Genomic DNA, 20,773 nt, shown 5'->3' with positions numbered 1-20,773 from the left:
AGCCCAACTACACGCTCCCTCCCAAAATGAAATGAAGATCAAGTGAAAAAAGACCTCAGTATAACCATAGAGGACGCACAATGGGCGAAATGCTGTCATTTCTCCAAATCCATTTCACTATGTGCCAACTTCAGACTAATACAGTTCAAAATGTTAAATCACTTACACATAACACACAGCAAATTTACCAAATTTGACCGGGCCAGTCAGGCATGCTGCCCCAAATGCAAAGCCCCGGAAGCATACCCGATTCATATGTATTGGGAATGTTATCCGATTAGGCGATTTTGGGAAGAGGTGGCCAATACTCTCAATGATATACTGGATACATGCATACTGACCACTCCGTTGAAGTATCTACCAGGGGACATTGGGAAAGTCTCAGTTAAAGTGCCTAGACGCTTTTCCGTAGCCAGGGCAGTTGCCAAATGTAACATACTTAAATGTTGGAAATGAAAGATGGCCCCCACACCTCAGACTTGGCTTAGGGACCTAATATTAGTATATGAATGTGAAGATAGTTACATCAAAGAAATCCCGGCCACTTGCAGGACAAAAGACATTTGGGCACCACTACGTCGATACCTAATGGAGAAACAAGATGAGGTGGGGGAAGAACATTCTTAGCTCAGCTCGAAGTGACATAGCCAGAACCATCATAAAATGTATATGCTCCCCAAGATTGTATTAACATGAATCAAACTGATCTTTAATATTGTATTGTTGACATGCAACCGTCAGATGAAAAATAAAGTAAAAAAAAAAGGAAATGCTGACCATCCTGCATTAGAACTCAAGTGTGACAATCAAAATGGATTCCACAAGGAAATGTTCTTCTCCTCAGCTACGGGGCACTTGAGGATATGAGGGTGGTCACAAGGCTCTTTAAAAGGGAAAATTGTGACTTTTTTCAAATGACAATATAAGCAATTCTAGGGGGTACCACCAACAACGTTTGTACTCAAGGCGGGATCAGCATAAACTGGTTTGGATGCCACTGCCATGGGGTGTGCCTCACGGCAGATTCAGATGTCAAGAGGGTTTAAATCTGAGGGTTCAGAATCTGAAAGCCACAAACTACACATTTGATCACTCTCCATCCGCTCGAAGAAGAAGGCCGATATCCAGCCTGCATCTCTGGGGCCACTAACAACACGGCTGAACTGTGCAAAATCCGCAAGGAACTCACCAATCCTACTGCAGTCTCCACTTCTCCAATGCCATCCCTGACCCTTTGCACTGCTCTTGCCTCTCACTTCATAACAAAACCTCAGGACATCCTGTCCTCACTCTGCTCTACGCCCATCCCTTCGCCCTCACCCACTCTCAGGCCTCCCTTGGCCCCCTCTCACCTTCCCTCCTACTCTCGTCTTACTCACCCATATCACCTGATGAGGTCTCTACACAAGTCCTCTCTATGAAAGTCTCCTCCAAACAGGTGCTCCCCTGCTCCTCCAGAACTATCAAGATCAACATTGCCTCCCTTGCTCCAGCCTTGGTTGATTTCTGCAATCACTCCTTCGCCACTGGCTCCTTCCCGCTGCTCCTCAAGCACTGCCTTGTGCACCCTCTCTTCAAAAAGCCTTCTGCCGACCCCACCTGCCTGGCTAACTACCACCCTATCTCTATGACACGTTTCCTGGGCAAACTCTTGGACAGGCTGGTCATCTTGATCCACCAAACTGAATCTGCTGGCTGTCTCCACATCCACCAGTCTGGCTTCAGAGCAGCCAGAGCCTTGGAAAATGCACTCCTGAACACCTTTAAAGACTTTCTTTCAAATCTCAATACCAACTCTTCTTCTATTCTCATCCTTCTTGAACTTTCCCCTGCCTTTGATACGGTCAATCATGCCACTCTCATAAATCGGCTCTGTGACACCCTTGTTATTACAGACATGGCACTCGACTGGTTGACCTCCTTTTCCTTTGACTGACCAACCAAGGTTCAAATGGGCTCTTTTCTCTCCTCCATCTCACTCTCCACCGGTGTCATCCTTTAGGGCTCTCTCCTCTCACTGCGGCCCTTCAACATCTACCTTGCCCCTATAGCCCATTTGATCTCAGCCTTCTCTCCTCACTTCCAGTGTTTTGCAGACAACACGCAGCTCTCCTTCAAGCTTCCTTCCCCTGCCTCCTCTAAGTCCTCTCTCATTCCTGACTGTCTGACTGCCTTTCAGGCATGGTGTGCTGCTAGCGATCTCTGCTTAATCCCAGTAAGACTGAGATCCTGCTCCTTGGGACCCCAGCTCCTTCCTTCCCTCTTACTCTCTGGCTCCCCTCCATTGGCTCCCTCCCACCACCCTCTTGTTAGGCAAGAGATCTTGGTGTCCTCTTTGACCCATCTCTCTCATTCTCTCCTCACATCACAGCCCTTGCCGAGAAGGCCCACTTTCAGCTGCACCTCCTCAGAGGCATTCTCACTTTCCTCACCTTCCCCCAGAAACTCAATGTCTCCAGAGCTCGGGTCTTCTCTAGGCTGGACTACTGCAACAGCCTCTTCCTCAATCTTCCTTATTCCATGCTTTGCCCACTTCAACTAATCCAGAATAGGGCTGTGAGACATATCCTTTGCCTGAAGCCCAGAGACCACATCTCTCCAGCCCTAAAATCTCTCCACTGGCTACCGGTTGCTGCAAGGATCAAGTTCAAGACCCTTTGAATCACCCACAAGGATTTCTTGGGACTGGGAAGCCACTACATCCAACTGTCTCTCCCTAAATACCTCCCTGCTACAGCCCTAGGGAGAGAGAGGAGGATTATTCTGGAAATTAGGGTTTGAAGGGTATCTGGGATAGAAGCTTAGTTTGGGGGTGGAACATTTGTTCCCCCTGAAGGAAGTTTTGAGGGATGTGTTGAGGGATGTTTCCCGGGGTGGTACCTACCTGATCGTGCCTCCCTTTCTGCACCTGGGGAGTGTAGATATACCCCAGGATGGGTCTGTTACCCTTGTATTTATTTATTTTTTTATTTATATATTTGTAACATGCCGAAGCTCGCAAGCATCAGGGCGCGAACAAGGACACGTGGAATGGTTGAAGCACAGGACAATGAAGAAAAAAAAAAAAAAAAAGGACACATGTGTCAGATGGAGAATGAGTGGGTCGAGTTTCAAGGCTATTTGAAAAGAGCAGTCTTAAGCTGTTTCCTGAAGCTTAGGAAGTTACTTTCAAGTCTAAGGTGGCGAGGTAGCTCATTCCATCTTGAAATGGCTTTGGTAAAGAAAGCTCTGCCCAAGCCCATAGATTTTTTGGGGGGGCCAACTTCCAGCAGGACCTGATTTTCTGATCTGAGCCTTTGACTAAGTTTGTACCGTTTGAATTCCTGTTTGAGGTAGGCCTGAGCCGTTTAATACAAGCAACGGTGGACTAGTGTCAGGGACTTCAATACGATGCGTTCCTCCATTGCTAGCCAATGGAGATCCTTTCTATCACTCGTGATGTGATCTTGTCTGGATTTGCCTGAAATAGATCCAATGGCATTGTTTTGTATTGTTTGAGACTGTTTGATGCATTTGCTGCTGGCTCCCAGGAGCAGGGCATTTCCATAATCGAGACATGACAGAATAGTAGCTCGAGCTATGGTGGCACTATTTCGTTTACTCAGCAAAGGCCTTATGCAGCACAGGAGCCTTTGGTAATATTGGCAATTGCGTTCAAAGTAGGATATTTGGGCTTCTGCTCCTAGTGAGGATTGTATATAGATTCCAAATGTCTTAACCTTGTCAGACACTTTGATGGCAGAATCCTTTATGAGGAAGGAGGAGTAAGCAGGGCCTAGTTTGTTAATGGCTTTAGTCGAGCCAAATGTCATGAGCTCTGTCTTTCAGAGCCATTTAGGCACATCCAGTTTGACTTCATCCATATTTCAGTGGACTTATAGATGGCTGAGAGTCTGTTATTGTCAAAAGTGTGGTTTCTGCACAATTCCATGATTAGTTGTGGGTCATCTGCTAAGTTTGTGAAATAGACCCCAAGTTTTGTCAGAAGGGAGCAGAGACAGCAGAGGTGAAGGTTAAAAAGTAGCGGTGAGAAGTTGGCCCCTTGTGTAACACCACAATCTACAGGCTTGGATGTGGAGCAGTGCCCCCCCCCCCCAGGTGATTTAAGAACTTCTGTCTTCGAGGAAGAAGGCGACCCAGAAGATAGCCTCCTTAGAACAGATTCCCACTGTATCCAGGGCCTCTCTGAGCTTCTGATGATATAACAAGTCAAAAGCTGCCGAGAGGTCCAAAAGGATCAGGAGGCTTGTCTTTCCACTGTCCATGATGGCAAGCATCCTGGTTTGTAAATCCAGTAAGACAGATTCGATAATAAGTGCAATTGTGATCCCAGATTGTTGTGAATGGAGAAGATTGTTTTCATCGACGCAGTACAGAAGTTGACTTGTAGCTATTTTATCTACTATCTGCAGAAGGAAATTACAATTTGTAATTGGTCTGAGATTGGATGGGCCCTGTTGAACAAAACCTGGCTTTTTTACCAATGGGATAACTGTGACAGTCTTTATTTCCACCGGGACTTTGCGGTCCCTGAATGAGGTGTTTGTCAAGCGGCAGTGGTAGTGGGCAAAGGTTTCTGCATTTTCTATAATGAGTTTTGGAGGTAGGATGTTCTCTAGGCATGAGGTACAGTTCATAGAAGAGAGAACGTTCATCAAAACATCCAGTGAGACTGGGGAGAATTGGAACTTAGGTTATTTAAGATCGATAGAATTCTCTTTTGTTGGAGGGGAGTGTGGTGGTTCCTTAATTTTACAATTTATTATTGCTTCTCTTGCTTTTTTGATTTTGTTATGAAAGGCCGTTTGCACCTGTTTGCAGTCTTCTGAGGTGGGCTGGAATGGAGGAGAAAGTGTGGGAGGTTTCTCAATGGATTTTAGAATTTGGAAAAGTTTCCCTGTGGAGTTTGTGGCAGAGGATATCTGGTTGTTATGGTAGTCTTTTTTTAATTCAGTCAGTTTTGATACTGTTATTGAAGTCAGAGTTTTTCCAATTTTCTTTATTGGAAAGAAAGGGATCTTTGCACCATTTTCTTTCAAGCTTTCTTTTTTTTTTTAGGTTTGACCGTTTCTGCCATAAACCAGCCTTGATGGTTAGGATTAGGGCAAACTTGTTTGCTTTTTAAGGAAGCATGTTGGTCTACTATCTCCTGAAAGTGGTTACTGTTGGTGGATACAATTAAATCACATGGGTCTTCCTCAGTTGTGATTTTCATAATGTGAGTGAGTAATTGCCTGTGATAGGCCTTGTATTCAGGCTTATGTAGGTGGCAGGGTCAAATGGAGTGCTGGTCTGATATCCTGCCTGGCTACCACCCGATTGGGTTGGATCCGAGGTTAGCCTCTGCCTTTCAGTCTTCTTATTGGTGGGAGAAGTATTTTTAGCCCCCCATCTCCAAGGCCAATGGGGGAGTATTTTTCACGTCTGCTATCTTTGCAGTGGCAGTTGTGTTTTATGGTTTGGGGTTTTTAGAGTTGTTTTTGTTTTCTAAGGGCTTTTGCAACCTCATAAATCCGTGTGGTCAGTTCTATCACAATCGAAGGTCCTACGCTCATGGAAATCTGCTAGTTGAGTCATTATTTATTTAGGGAGCGCATTGAAATATGTGTTGATGAACTCCAGGCTATTGGTGTTCAACCACCGAGAGGTCTGTGCAAATGCTCGTTTCAGCGCCTGCACAAACTCTCTAGGTGCTTGGTCTTCCCCACACCACAGGTTGTATGCCACCTTGTGGGCCCCCTGCGGGTTCCTCTGAATGGAAAAGTGTTTCAGAATGGCTGCCTTGTAGATGGACCATTTTTGGTTATCTAAGTCTTCCAGCTCTGCAAAGAATCCGGAGTATTCAGGGGAGAATGTCCATTTGACAAACTTCATGGAATTTCTATCATTCTTAGTACCAAATGATGTCATCATTTGGTCATAAAGCTCTGGATGCTCACATACCGAATATTTGGTGGTCTTATGGTAGGGAGTCTTTAAGCTCTTTATGGCATTTATCTGCCAAATTGGGTCTTTCACAAGACCTATCTTCTGTTTGGCAGACTTTCTTTTCTGCTGCACCTCAGTTCACTCACCCTCTGACTCATAGCTGTTGCTATTTGTCGTCCATTCCCTGTCCTCTAGGCACCCCCTACCTCTATGAGACTGGGAACTGGGAAGACCTCCCAGAATGACAGGGTCTGGACTCTTCTCTCCTGTGGTGCTGTGGGCTCTAAGGGTCATTTGAGGCCCTTTTTCGCACCAGAGAGTACTCATCCTCCTCATCCCTCCTTCCAGGGATGGTGGAGAATTACCCCCAACTCCCTGAATGTGTGAAGGTTTTTAAGATGCTCTTTTGAGGCCTAAACTCTCGTCCTTCTCTTTCTGCAAATCGGACCAGGTGGTCACTCTGTAACTTCATTTTCTGACAATCCAACTCCCTGATATTTTCTTCATACGAGCCCTCCTGGCCAGAAGTACATGCCAGGGTATTTTTTGATTCCCAGAGCCCACTGGTCCTGCCATCTTCTGTCCTACTTGGTAACCCTGAAACCTCATCGATGTTGGATAATGGCTGGCCTTCTGGATCAGTTGGACTAGGCCTGGATGACTCTAGCTGCCTCATGTGTCCCTGTTCTTGAGAATTGGTATGCATGGCGTCAGCTGCACTGTGTACATATGAGGTGGTGAGTTGGCTTGAGGTCCCTGTTAAGGAGTTCATCACTCAGTAATCAGAGGGAGCTTTTCCATACTCTGACTGGCCAGAGTGCCTCGAAGCCCGTTTGTATTTGGCTATTTCACTTATCAACCTCTCACATTTGTTTTTTTCCTATCTCTTGGTGATATGCAAAGGCCTGAGTTTTCAATTTTGAGTCCAATGAGTCCAATGCTTTAGTGGCTTCTTGCATTTTACATTGTGCCATTAATCGGTCTCTTAGTCCCCGGTTCTCTTCACAATGGGACTATTTTCCTTTGGTGAGGCTTGCACCATCTGCGCATATTCTGAGTGTTTCTTATTCAGGAGAATAATCTCCTCCTCTTGTTCAATTCTGGCCTATGTTGCCTGTTCTGTGTCAACCTCTGCTTGCCTCACAGCTTGCCTCACATGTTACATTAATTCTGCATTTTCTAGCCTTGTGTAAGTCAGTTCCTGAGAAGATAACTCACTTTTCTCCACATCCACCCTTTACTGAAGCACTTCCTGAAAGCGGGCACAATTCTCTTGACATAATTTGTTATTTTCTTCCATCAACTGCTTTCTCTGCTGTTTCAAGGTGTTCAGATTTTGGTGCATCTGATCGAACTCACCCTGAGAATCAACCCCCTTAATAATTAACAGGCTGTTTTCAGCTTTCAGTTGTTTTAGCTGCGATTGAAATGTGAAAATGTCCTCTAAGCAGGCTCTATTATGAACAATTTGCTCTTTTAATTTGTGTTGACTTGCCCTCAGATTTTCAGCACATTCATTATACTCCCCTTGCAGTGCAGGAAATTTGGCCTTTCACTCACCATTTTCTTGCTGTTGTGTTTTCAGCTACTCTTTTAGCTGTTGAACAATATTTTCTAGGTTTTGGCTCTGTTGCGCTTTAGCATCGGATTGTTTCAGCTCTTTATGGGCTTGATTCAAAATCTCAACCTGGTTTTGCAAAGATGCCACACTATACTGGTGTCTTTCTTCCATGATAAGCATATGGAAATACATGTATGCTGTTAGCTGAGCCATTTTAATTTGCATCATCTTTGCTGGATTGTGTCATGTAAATGTTTGTCAGGTCCTGATGTAACAGCCCATTATCCTGCCACATGTAAACATTTGCATCCTGCATCATTCTAGCTTGCCACCTTTCATGTTCTTGATCTACCCATTCACCTTTAATAAACAATTGGGATAGGAGGTGCTTCCTGGCCATATTGATTTCTATGGTGCGCATTCTGAAATGCCTCGTGCACCTCATACACTCTCTATGCAAGGGCAAAAATCTCAACCCTGTTCCTGCTTAGATCCCACTCAAAATGACAACTCAGAATCAACACTGTTGTATCTATACACCGCCCTTGAACCCAGAGTACAGGTCAGAATGGCACCTTCACAATGCAACACAACTTTGAATCCAGTGTACGGTCACAAGTGAAGACTCTCAACCAAATCCCGGATGAGCCCCCAGCTTTCTCAAAATTAATCAGGCGGTTACCCTCAACTCAGGGAGTTCATTTGCCCTCAAGCAAGGTGCCACATACCCAAAGCGCTTATACAGATTCAACTTTATTGAGGCCTCCATCCTGTCTCTCACCAACCAAAAAAATACCTTTTGTACCACCAATGAGCTAGAAACCAGGCTGGTGCATAGTAAGAATATGTATTTATTTAAGGTTTGACAAAATGTAATAACAACCAAACATCAGCCACCAATGCTGTGGCACTACACAATATCACAAATTCATATTTCCTGCACCAATTGACTAACACAGATTAAATGGACCTTTGTGACACAAGTAAAATGTTGACGTTGGCAGTCACAATTTACATCAGATTTCTTGCAAATGAACCAATAGGAAACATACAAAACACACAGTAATTGCTTAGTTTTGGCACAATACACCTGTCTCCCAGAAACCCCCACCCTCCAGGCATCAATTAAATATGTCCCCTCTGAACTGAAGGCAAGGTACAAGGCAAGGTACAGGGGGTGGGAATACAGTAGCAAAATAGTTTTTAGTTTGAAAGGCAAAGTCAAGAAAGGAACTCAATGGAAAAATAATTCTGGGCTTTTTATTTGCATAACATGTGGGGCTTTATGAAAAATGTTTTGGGATGCAAGTAAATAAATGGGAAATTTCGTTATGCACACTCTACATTCACTTGAATAGCAGTCTTTTACAGTTACTTATTTTAAGATTATGGACACCCCCTTTGATACAGAAGACAGAGATTTCAGAAAGTTAGGGTCACCCAATTACTTTATTGTCTATAGCAGTTGTAACACACTGGTCATAAACTTTGTTAGTTTTGAACTCTAACAACACTCACCCTGTGATTTTCTACATGGAAATTAATTGATTTAATTTCATTTCAATGTGCTAAGGGTTTATAAAGCTTTCCTCCCTGACCCCCAAAAAAATGTAATGGAAGGGATTAAGGCAGACAGTTCCTAACACAATTCAATTTAAATGGATAAGGTAATTTTCTACAGTGGAATTAATTTGAATGAGATTTAATAAAATGTGCCAAGGGTCTTCCTAGCTCCACCCCTCTACCTTCTATGCGAGATGGAGATAATGGCTGGCAGATTCCCCCCATGCTTTTGTTGACATTCAGATTAATCTACTTACGAGGGAGGCCTTGATAATGGGGAATCCAGGGAAACAGTAGGGCTCCTCTGACCACAGCACAGATCTGGTCAAAAGGCTTCAGTTGAGGGTAGTCTTCAGAACCCAGACTTCCTCTGACTACTCAAATGGCAGGCACAGCTAGCTTCTAGATCTACCAGTCTCTGTCTCCCATGCAATGTTTAAGGCCTTGGTAGCTCTCCTGTCTCTCTGTTAGTTCTCTACAAGAGTCCAGAAGCAGACTACATCCAGCAATAGAGTAGGAAAGTCAAGGGAAAAATCAAAAGTCCAAAGATAGGTCACAAGAGTCAAAAAGTCAAAGAAAGATCAGCAAGTCAGTGCCTCTCAGATAGAAAACAGAGCTCTTATAGAGCTGGTGACATTACACTATTATAATATTTCCCACCTAATGGATCCTTATATGGCTGGTGACACTCCACTATCATCATATTTCTCACGCTATGGATTGGTCAGTTCTCTGCATTCACCTCCCCCCGATGTACCAACTGGCTGCTGATAGGACCAGATGTTGGGAGGTATGGGTTATGGAAGCTGAGGGAGGAGGAAAAATACATCATCCAAAAATGACAGGTGGTTTTACCTTTTTGTGTTGAAAAATCTCACTGCAAAAATAACTGCATGAACCTATATATTTTTGGATTCTACATTTTATGGAGAGTTGGCCAATATTACTTTTATGTCGGCACGCCCTCACTGGGCAGAGCTATCATTTTTTGCAATTTGCTCCTGAACCGAAATAGTCACAAATCTACCCCTTCTTGATTCCAACCTTACTTCCATAATCTGTCATCACAACAACTTTCTGATCCCTCAGAATTATGAGAAGACCAAAATCATAATTTTTCTCATAACTCCACTTGTATCCATCACACAAAATTCATTTTTACATGGTCCTGATAGGCTTTTTATCCCCATTAAAATGGGTCCAGGGCTTTGGGAAACACACAATGCTCTTTTTATTTAAGAAAATGTGTTCAATGTAAAACGTATGACAATGCATTACAAGTAATGTAACTCCATATCTAGCCCCCACCTATTCTTAGGTTTTGTTCCTTCTTCTATGACCTGATCAGGGACATCTGTTTATCAGCAAGGTCTGCTTCATACACAATGTTAGATCATCCATTAAAGGCTCTGAAGCCAATTCTTGAGGTTGAGTCAGCCCTGAAAAAGTAATTTTTGTTGGCCACTAATGCACATTTAAGGGAGGACCTGACCTTAAAGGTAATTCCTACTGGCTGTGCTATCAGTAAATTCCATAATTTTGATCTACTTCTCTGTATAGCTTAGTATTTAAACTAAAATTCAGACCTCCTTCTACTCGGGGTCCCCAGTCAAAGATCTTGAAGTCAAGTTTTCAAAGGCACAGACCTTTCAGTTAAGTGGTGGAAACACCAGCTGCATCCATCCTTCAGAAAATACAGCTTTAAATCGACAAGATGTGCTTACAAGTAACATTTTAACATTATGTCTAGGCCTGCTGTTCACCTTCTGTGTCTGTTTCCCAAGTTCCACTTATGATGCCACAGTTCTACATTGGGCTGACCAGGCCACCTTGCTCCTTTCTGCTCCTAATAACTTCCAGACCACCTCCTCCATAACCAGGAAACACTGATTTGATCAACTTCAGAGTAGAAAGATTAGAAGATTATGGCATATCCATTATCCCAATCTATCTGATTACTGGGACCCTCACAAGTCTGATGGCCAAAAATGACAACTTGTTTCAATTCCCTTTACACCACATACATATGTGGGGGGAGACCCACTGCACGCCCCCATACTTGTATTATATCCTATACCCCCCACATATGTATGTGGTGTAAGGGGGGGTCAAAAAAATTAATATCTGAATTTTCGGCCGTTAGAATTCTGGAGGTACATTTTGGTATATTTCCCATTATCCCAGCAGGATATTTTAACTGCCTTAATCTCCCCAGTGGTCTGCCTGGACAATGTATATGTTATTTCAAAGTGGGCAAACCCCTCTTCGAACAACAGTAGGCTACAATATTTTAGAAGATGACGGGTCAGTGGGTGGGGGTTACGGATTGGCATCAAACTCCACGTGAAGTGTGTAGTCAGAGGAGAAACAATGTGAGCACTGGCCAACCACCCACTGCAGTGGTTGAAGCTGGCAGCCAGGGGGATTTTTGGAGCACTAAAGAGGAGCAGGTTGTCAACATGATATCCAGGGGGAGCCCATTTACATGATTTATATTGATATTGATATTTTATTTCTATTGCGCTCGTACACAAGTGTTTCAGACACTCCTACAGTGGAGCCACCTCAGGGTCAGTCAAGGATTGTTCAAGCTGTTTGGAGGGGAGCATACAGGACATGTGGTTGCAAAAACTCCTGCGGGCACAGCCTCACATTAGGCTGATTGGCGCGCATGTACTATATATGAAAACATAACCTGCCTAAAGTCTAACTGCTGATAGATTCACATGTATTAAAATATGCTATGGCTGAAAAATACAAAAATAACAATTGAGGCTGCAGACATTGTATGCCACAAGCATTGCCAGGCCAACTAAATATTCAGCTTCTCAGCACCTCTTCCCATCTCGCCTCTCTGTGTGTCCGTGGTTTAGCTACGAGGTGGAGGTAAAGTACCACTATTTTCGCCAAAACCAACAATATTTAATTTTGCATCAGGAAGTCCTTGTCTACGCCTTCAACTACCTGAAGGTTTTCTGAACAACTCTCAGAAATAGAGACCCTGATGAAGCATATTATGGTGAATTGTTCCTTGCTACAGAGTTTGAGACTGGAATACTTCTCGAGTTTTGCACACGATTTAAATTGGCTATAATGCAATGAATTCTGGGGAGGTTTATATAGTGGCCAGAACAATACCTTATTAGAAACCGGGGTGGGGGGCGCAGCTAATCAGGATCCGCGGATCGCGGGCTGAAAACTATAATCTTAGCCCATGTTTCACAGAACCTGACGGCTACCTCCCTCGTCCAGCAGGGCCATCATCCCCAGCCGGCGCCCCCGTTTCTATTTCCGGTACTATTTCCCAACCCCCCTCCACTGCCCCCACTTTCCCCATCGACCGCCACTACTTCACCTCCTCTCGCTTTTCCAGGCCGCAATGGTAATGGAAGAGGGACTTCCGTATGGAGCCCTGCCTTCTATTACCATGCCGACTCTCTTAGCAAAGGATTTTCATTCATTGAACGGGACGAGCGCAGTGTCCCATTCAATTAATTAAAATCTTTTTTTTAACACCTCGAGTTACCACTTTGGTGACCCTGGATCCTAATGATGTTAGCACCCCATCCCAAGGGCTGGAAAGGGGAAACTTCCTGCAGCCCTTGTTATAGCCCCTAGCTTCGGCCTATAACTTGGGCTGCCGGGCCGTTACGCCCATTCCAATGGGCAACGGGGCACCAACGCCATAATAATGGCAGTTGTGAGTTTTCCTAAAACGTTGGATTTAGTTCATCTAAAAATATACGGATAAAGTTAACATTGAGCCATTTCTGTAATCAATAGTCATTTTACCTGCATAAACTGGATCCACAAAGCAAAGCGCACCATGCAATTCATTTACTAACTATGTATGCTTTTATCAGATGTATTTTGTTTTGGAATAAACCAAAACATGCTAATAATTAAAACAATGGGTTTAGCTTGTAGTAAGCATATATGGTAAATGTGGTGGTGGATGAGTGGTTTGATGACTGTCTTTATACTTGATGGCAACTACATTAAGCAGTGTGTTTTGGACGGCTAGGTTCCAACTGCAACTCTGGCAATTGTACGTTATTTGGGGGAAGTCAGTGGAATTACAAAGACTGGCATTGCCATATTATATTCAAGTGTATATTCTAAAATATATATATTGAAATATATATGACTTTAATTGAACTGATATGTGCTACTTGAAATTATGAAATTTCTCACAACATTAAAGTGTTCTCTTTAAAGCACTTAATAACTGTACTGCTCTGGATTGCAATGATTAGGTGATGTTTTATGGACCGGATGCAATAAGGTTTGCGATGGAAAATGTGTCGACAAATTAAATAAATATGAAATGAGTAAACTCAGTGCAGTACGTGTCGATCGAGAGGTACAATAGAACTGTAGTAAACGGGAGGGGAGCGAATAGGAGCTGAGCTGGTAAAACCGCTGGTGAGTGCTGTCCAGAGGGTGACAGATGCTGTGGGATTGATTGGCGTGTCGGGGGAGCATGTGGGACTCCCGCGTCTTCAGCACCAGCCCCAGGGAACAGCTCCGTGGCTTTAGCCTAATGCGCATGGTATCCCGCGTGCCTTGCAGAAGTGGGAGTGGACAGGGGGGCCGGGCTGTGCCATTAGACTCAGGGTGACACAGAAGTGGGAGTGCACAGGGGGCCCGGGCTGTGCCAATAGACTCAGGTGACACCGAAGTGGGAGAGGACAGGAGGGCCGAGCTGCGCCATTAGACTCAGGGTGACACCGAAGTGGGAGTGGACAGGGGGGCCGAGCTGCGCCATTAGACTCAGGGTGAGCAGAGATCATTGGACGTGCCCGCACAGTGTGCCCTGCTGTCTGAGTAGTTTGGACATCCCCTGAAGTCTGCGTTTCCCGTCCAGCACCACATCTGCGGACCGACAGGCAGCCTAGTCATGGCATCAGTAAAGAAATCCGACGCCCCTCTCCAGGAACCGGGCGGTTGCTTCGCGGGCCTGGGTTCTGGCAGCCCCAAGCCTCGGCAGAAGTACGGAGGCATGTTCTGTAACGTCGAGGGGGCGTTTGAGAACAAGACCCTGGACTTCGACTCGCTGAGCGTGGGAAGCAGGAGGAGTGCCAGCAGCAGCCTGGAGAGAGTGCGTCCCTGGCAGGCCCTGGATGGCACGGCTGACGCGGGCAGTGAGAGCGGCAGTAGCGCCGGAGGTCTCATCCCGGGGGAGCCCAGCACCCGCACTGTAGACGTTTCTATGGAGGAAGAGGAAGGCAGTCGCCAGGGCAGCCATCAGGTAAACAAACCCCCACTAGACTTTAGGACACTCCTGAACTCTGAAAGTAGTTCTTAACCCTGTGGGGTGGCTTAACACATGCCTCATCACCTTGTGTACAATCTATTTTTTTAATGCTTTATTTTATGGTGTGTCCCGCAAATGCATCTTTATTTCTATATGCCCTTTCACGTGACGAGGCGACTTTGGTTTGCCCTCCATTTAGGGGTGGGGATATGTAACGGGTGTAAATTGGGTTTGTAATGTATTAAGCAATACAGGGTGGGCTAGTCGCGAGTTGCCTGTCACGGATTCACCCAACGAGTCGACCCCAGCTGCTGGCTGATTAGTTTTGGACTGTAAATGGATAATGGCCCTGCCCTTCCTGATAGTTAAAACGTCTGCGATCGTGCCCAAGTCCCGTGAGAATTTGATACAACAAAGGGCATCTACCACGCGGGCAGAGAGTGTGCAGCTGGCCATCAGTGGGTCCAGATTGATGGGCAGGGTTCTCAGGTGCAGAAGGAACTGCTAATGTATTGTTGACGATGAACTAAACACATGTAAAGTAACGCTACCTGAAACGCAATTACTTAAAAAGAGTTTTGTAAGGAAACAGAAGCAGACGCGTGCGGTGTTATTTGGGGATGGCCAGTCACCTTTCTCTAATGAAGCTGGCAGCGTCACCGGTCCTGGCCATGTTCAAGAAGCGGGCAGAGGCTGCCTCGGCTGCTCCATGTGAGTGGGTGCTTCCAGGGCAGTTTCTAGTCCATTTGGTGCCGAGGGTGAAACACTAAAATGTGCCCCCGTGCTCGGCATGCGCGCCAATACCAAGCTACACTCCACGGTTCGAGGTGGCAAGTGAAGGATGGATTAGAGAGAGAACCTGACGCCCAAGTTGGCAGATGCCATGGGAAGCATTGGCACATGTGGACGAAGCAGAACACCAGGTGCCATATTAGGGAAAGGCTGCCTTATTTATGAGGCAGACATATGTACAGTGCAGATCCTCAGGTGGTCTGATGGTGACAGTGGTGTGTGTGCTCATGGAAAGAATGTATGTGGTGTGGGTGAGATCGGTGTGCTGGTGAGGACTTGGTATTCATTGTTTTGACTGTGGTGTGTGTTTGGACTCGGAGTACAATGTATGGCAGGTGGAGGTGTAGTGTAGAAAGGGTATTGTAGATTTCGAGGGGTGTCATTGTGATGCATACATGTGTAGGTATATGTGCATGGGTCATGTGTGGATGGTGTGGCGGGAATAAGTTGCTTGTAGGGAAGGGTATTATAGCCGTGTGCGTGAGAGAGAGATTTTTTGAGGTGTGGGTGTAAAGGAGGAGTGTTGGTGCTAGGAATGAGGATCTGATGTGTGCCTAAAAGGAGTGTTAGTGTGGTGAGCCTGCTTTATGGAAGTCTGTGACTCTGGGTGAGGGCTGTACTTGGGTGGTGTCTGAGTGTGACCTTTTGGGTTTCCATTTGTGTGTATGGTAGGTGTGTGCGTGGTGCAGATGACTTGTTTTTTTTGGGAGGTGTTTGTATATAGAAGGTTGTGAGTGCTGAGAGTCGTGTATTTCTGGAGGTATGTATATAGGGGGAGCAGATAGAATGTGAGCATGTTGTTGGGAGTGCAGGATTGTTGTGAGTCGTGTACAACGGTTATGGTGTCTGGTGTTGTGTGTACATGGTGTAGTAGGCATAAATAGTTGGTGTGTGTTGTATATGAATTATGTGAGACTGTTGTGGAGCTCAAGGTATTTCTGCGTGGTTGCATTTGAGATGTGTGTATACGTGTGTACATACAAGCATGAATGTGTGTTGCTGGGCTCTTGAAAACAGCATTCACAATGAAATCTGTGTAGGAAATGAGTCTTGAAAAAGGCACCTTAGACCCAGATTTGGTGATCAGGCATGGGGCACATTGCTCTGGTATTACTCCATACCAGAAAGGAAAACATAAAATTGTACTTCCAAAATAGTTTCCAATCATTATTACCTTTTGAATCCACACATCCTTCACATTTAAGTACATTATAATGTGCCTTCACAACTCACATTAACCACTTCCAGTGTAATTAGAAGTGCATTTACAAAGGTATGTAAGAGAACTTCCATTTTTGTGAATTGCTGTAAATATGCTCTTTTTTGGACTTGTACCTCTCGCCAAATCAGATAGCCTAATCACACACACCAGCACTCCCCAGCATTCCCCATGCAAATGCCCAATTTGCAGGGCTTGCAATACCTTAAGCCAAAGCGTAAACCAATGGAAAAGTCTTCCGCTTCTTCTTAAGCATTCACGGAGCGCATTGCAACAGATCTGACGAAGCACACCAAGCCAGGCCCCTCACCGTCCCCCATGGCTAAAGATCAGTACAAAATATAACCCACTCCCTCTGGGTAGACTCGCTTCCGAGCTTGGCTTGGAAGCTACTGTGAAAGAAACGGCCAGCTTGGCGGATTCCGGTAAGCATCACAAAGGATTTCAGTGCACCGCGAAACTGAAATAAATGGTGACTCGGGCTCACAGAGCCTCCCAGATGTTACGTAGGTCAGCAGAGGCAGCACCTGCTGCCGCTACTCGCCCATGGTAATCGCGCCCCGTCCCCCGCCGCCCTCCAGGGAAATCACACCCAGAGGGAAATTCCACCTCCCAGGGCAATTACGCCCCCTGGGGCAATTGCGCCCCAGGCAGCTGCCCGCCTCGCCGGGCCAAGAAACAGGCCTGGGTCCTTCACAGATTCAGTCAGACGACGCACGCCTGCGACCGGAGGTTATCTCTTGAACTGCCAGGGCTGCGATGAGGCCACCAGTCCTGCCCATTGTGTCCTCACTGCAATAAAGAGCGTGCAGCACAGTTGTGTTGTCGTTTTAGTTTAGTGATGGCAACTGTGCCCAGAAACAACTCGATGTCCATTGGACAAGCTGATCTATAGACAACCGGACAGCTCAATGCACATGCAGGCAGCCTGTGTGGCAGGAAATTAATGAGCATTCTAGATAAACGGGGAAGGTGCATGCGATGCAGGGGTAATGGGATCCACAGAGCCTTATGTCTTTTCTGTTTACAAAATTATCTTTGACCAAACTCGAGTAAATATTTGAAGCACCCAAGTTTGGTCTACTGTTGGAGGTTAGTTCTCCAGTAAATGGAGTATTCTGTTAATAGTCACATCTCAATATGCAGGACGCACAGTTTTCAATGACTGCTGCATGTTTTGCCTGCTATCTGGACTCGCCCATGGAAATTCACCATTTATAAATGCATACTTCCCTTCTTCACCTTCAAACACAGAACACTGGCTGTCATGTCAAGAATAGACTACGCAAACAGCATATATATCTCGGAATGCCAGAATACCTTATGAGGAAACTACAAAGAATACAGAATGCAGCAGCAAGACTACTCCTCATACTCAACTAGGGAGAACACAGATGTTTTAACAATCGGGCGAGGAAGTGCCATTATCCATTTACAGTCCAAAACTAATCAGTCAGCAGCTGGGGTCCACTCTTTGAGCGAATACTTGACAGGCAATGCACGACTAGCCAACACTGTATTTCTGCAAACACTACATTGCTTACTAGTCAAAAAACAAATCTCCTTCGAAAAACACTCTGCATTAAATAAACACAGAGCAATCCACAGCCAAGGAGCGGAATTCATACTAGAAAAAATCTCAATCTACAAACCACCACAAACACTAAGGTCCAGCTACTACTTTCACCAAGAACCGAAACAAAACACAAAACAAACATTCGGAGGATCAGCATTCTCCTGCATAGCGGTGATACTTTGGAACTTGCTACAAAAGGAAATACGAATAACAGATCACCTAAAATTCAGGAAACAGTTTAAAACATGTCACTTTTATGCAGAGCTGAAAAAAGAACACAGAAGAGAGAAAACCACCAAAGCAACACAATGAGAACAAACGAAACTGGATCACCCAAAGAAAACTCTACTCCAGGCTGAACAGAATAAGATTAACCCAATGGATCAACGCAATGCACAAAAAAGACCCAGACAACTATGTCTAACCCTACTAAAAATTCTCTAATACTCTGCATACCAACCACCCTACACTGAAGAAACAAGACACATGCCTTTGCCACAAACAAAAAAACACCCCAAACTACAGGCAACCTACTAACTCTCCACAACACCAAAGACACACATAAAACACCCCCATGCAACCACCCACCAAACACGAAGCAAATGTCAACTAGAAACATACTATCACACAGTGAACGTTTATTTCCGAATTGAAGCTACTAACAGCACATCAAAGCTTTCATGCACTTTTCCCTCTAAATCCGGCTAACTAACGCACCCCAGTCCCCTTAATTTTCACATCTGCCTGGGTACCTGGAGATGGTAGAGGTGCACAGTATAAATCACAATAACATAACAAGATTCTACCTTCCTATATTGAATGTTGTGTCTCAGCTCAGGCACAGGGAAGGCGTGATGTGGACTGTAACAGTTTACTGAGAAGCCACCCTCAACACAGGGATTTCCTTCCCTCCCCACTCAAGTGGTTATGTAAAAATTGTTTAACAGATTCTTTTTTAGCCCTATCTCAGACACATATCATGTCGCTTGGATGCCTCTCCCCTGAGCTAACAATCAACCAAGAACCTGGGCGGTGTATGGGAATTTATTTTTTATTAAAAGTAATAGAAAGTAGCAGGAAAATGTCAAACACCACTTTATCCGTGGCAAAAAACAATCAACTTATCTCAGCATAAATTCATCACAAAAGTGAGTTAAAAAGAGCAAAATCACAATTCTTCACTATCTGAAATTGCACTTCACAAAATAATTACACTGGTCAATAACAAAGGCGCTTATCAGGTAATGTGCGATTCTGATTTTTATGCAAGCTTAAAAGGCTAGCAGTAGGATTTCAAGATTGGTAATTATGATTTTGCCCACAATTTTTGTTTTTCAAACCTCTCCCCTTGCTTTGGTCTATGTTAGGAAGTCAGACAGAAACATTGGAAAGCTTTGGGGAATTTTGGATTTCAAACCCCTCTTACTGAAAAGGCTTGTGTTGGGGAAGCTGGATGAAAAGGTTGGACTGATTTAAGAATAAAGGCACCCCACTGCCTTGAAGAAGTCGGGTCAGCTGGACAACACGGATTACCCAATTAATGTATAGGCTATAGTTTTCAGCACACACTGGGAAGTGAGCTTTGTTAATTTCAAATTTTAACAAAAATCATACTGTAGTGTTCTGTCAAATGGGGAATTAATTGCATTAATATTTTTTGTTAAATAGGCTAAGGTTCTACACAGTTTTGCCCCCCTCCTCCCACTATAAATGGCAAGGATTCAAGGCAAGCAGACCCTCCCACCACCTTTTGGTTTCCCAGGGGTCAGTTTTACTTACATAGCATGCCTCTGTTTAAGGTTCAGGAAAGCCAGCTGCATCACAGGGCACTCTGGAAAATATTGGGCAGGGGTCTGGTCCCTCCACTCTCAAATATGGCCTCCCGCTCTCCACCATAGGACACAGTCATCTTTCAGGCCTTTCTAGGAATAGACAGCTGCACCCAGATGCACTCTCTGCAATCTCCTCTGGTGTCTCTTACAGCTGTCAGATGGTCTGTTTCAGCAGCATTTCTGATGGTCTGTCTCTTCTCTTTTTATTCCTCCCTGTCTGTCTTCCTCTGTCCTAGTGCAGTCCCCCTTATTTAGCAGGGCTGACACCACCAATTTTACAATCTTGTATTGTATTGTTTATTTATATAGTGCCTATACACATGAGAGTGTTTCAAAGCGCTTGGGGAAGTACCCTGCAATAATCCCTGCCAGTAGGATAGGACAGTTACCCTTCTCTCTGCTCCCAAACCCAACCTCCAAGTCAGGATTGGTTTAGGGGTCTGGGGCTGCATACGGCAATTCCCATTTGTAATCACACTTTGTTCTCCTTTCAACTTTTTGGCAAAAACTAGTTATGTATCACAACTTCATAATTTTACAAGCAATTGCCATACTAAAATAAATGTCTGATTCAGCTAATCATGGAGAATTAGATAAACCAACCACCAAATCCGTACCATGTAGCATGGCCAGGTGGCACCTTTCTGACGTTTCCATAAAAAGCACATCAGTTATGAATATGTAAGTTATTAAGCATATCCGTAATTTAATTTTCCACCCGCTCACCAACTCTCACATTTGGAACATGTTCAGATCAGCCAGAAACCTAGTTTAACTGGGCATTACAGTTCCCTGAGTCACAGGTAGATACATTTTATATCCCCAACATTGCCTGGAAATTACATAAAACATTGTCAACAATGAAATCAATCTGCCTTATTGTTGCTGAGAAAAAGGCCTAAATGATAATAGTCTTTTTAAATTAATTGTGAATCCTCATGTGGGGCAAATGGCTCTCCTCCTGCCTTCTGGCCATTTGTTGTCACTGGGTCAGCCTGTCCCCAGAGTGTTTTTTTTATCAGTCTCCTTTATGTTGGAAGCTTGC

General features: G+C 44.6%; 1 protein-coding gene across 1 annotated transcript in view; it reads left to right on the top strand.

The window, feature by feature from the left end:
- The first annotated feature begins 13,726 nt into the window (after positions 1–13,726).
- The window catches only part of DPYSL4 (dihydropyrimidinase like 4), a 314,640-nt gene continuing 307,593 nt past the window's right edge, over positions 13,727–20,773 (top strand). The window contains exon 1 of the mRNA XM_069611421.1: positions 13,727–14,303. Within this exon, the coding sequence (XP_069467522.1) occupies positions 13,953–14,303 (351 nt within the window). The 5' untranslated portion in view covers positions 13,727–13,952. The remainder of the gene's footprint in view (positions 14,304–20,773) is intronic.

This window comes from Ambystoma mexicanum, chromosome 8 (assembly GCF_040938575.1).
Source record: "Ambystoma mexicanum isolate Mex_15411 chromosome 8, UKY_AmexF1_1, whole genome shotgun sequence".
Classification (NCBI taxonomy): Eukaryota; Metazoa; Chordata; class Amphibia; order Caudata; family Ambystomatidae; genus Ambystoma; species Ambystoma mexicanum.
The sequence above is the reverse complement of the archived record's forward strand: the minus strand, read 5'-3'. Positions and strand labels throughout refer to the sequence as shown.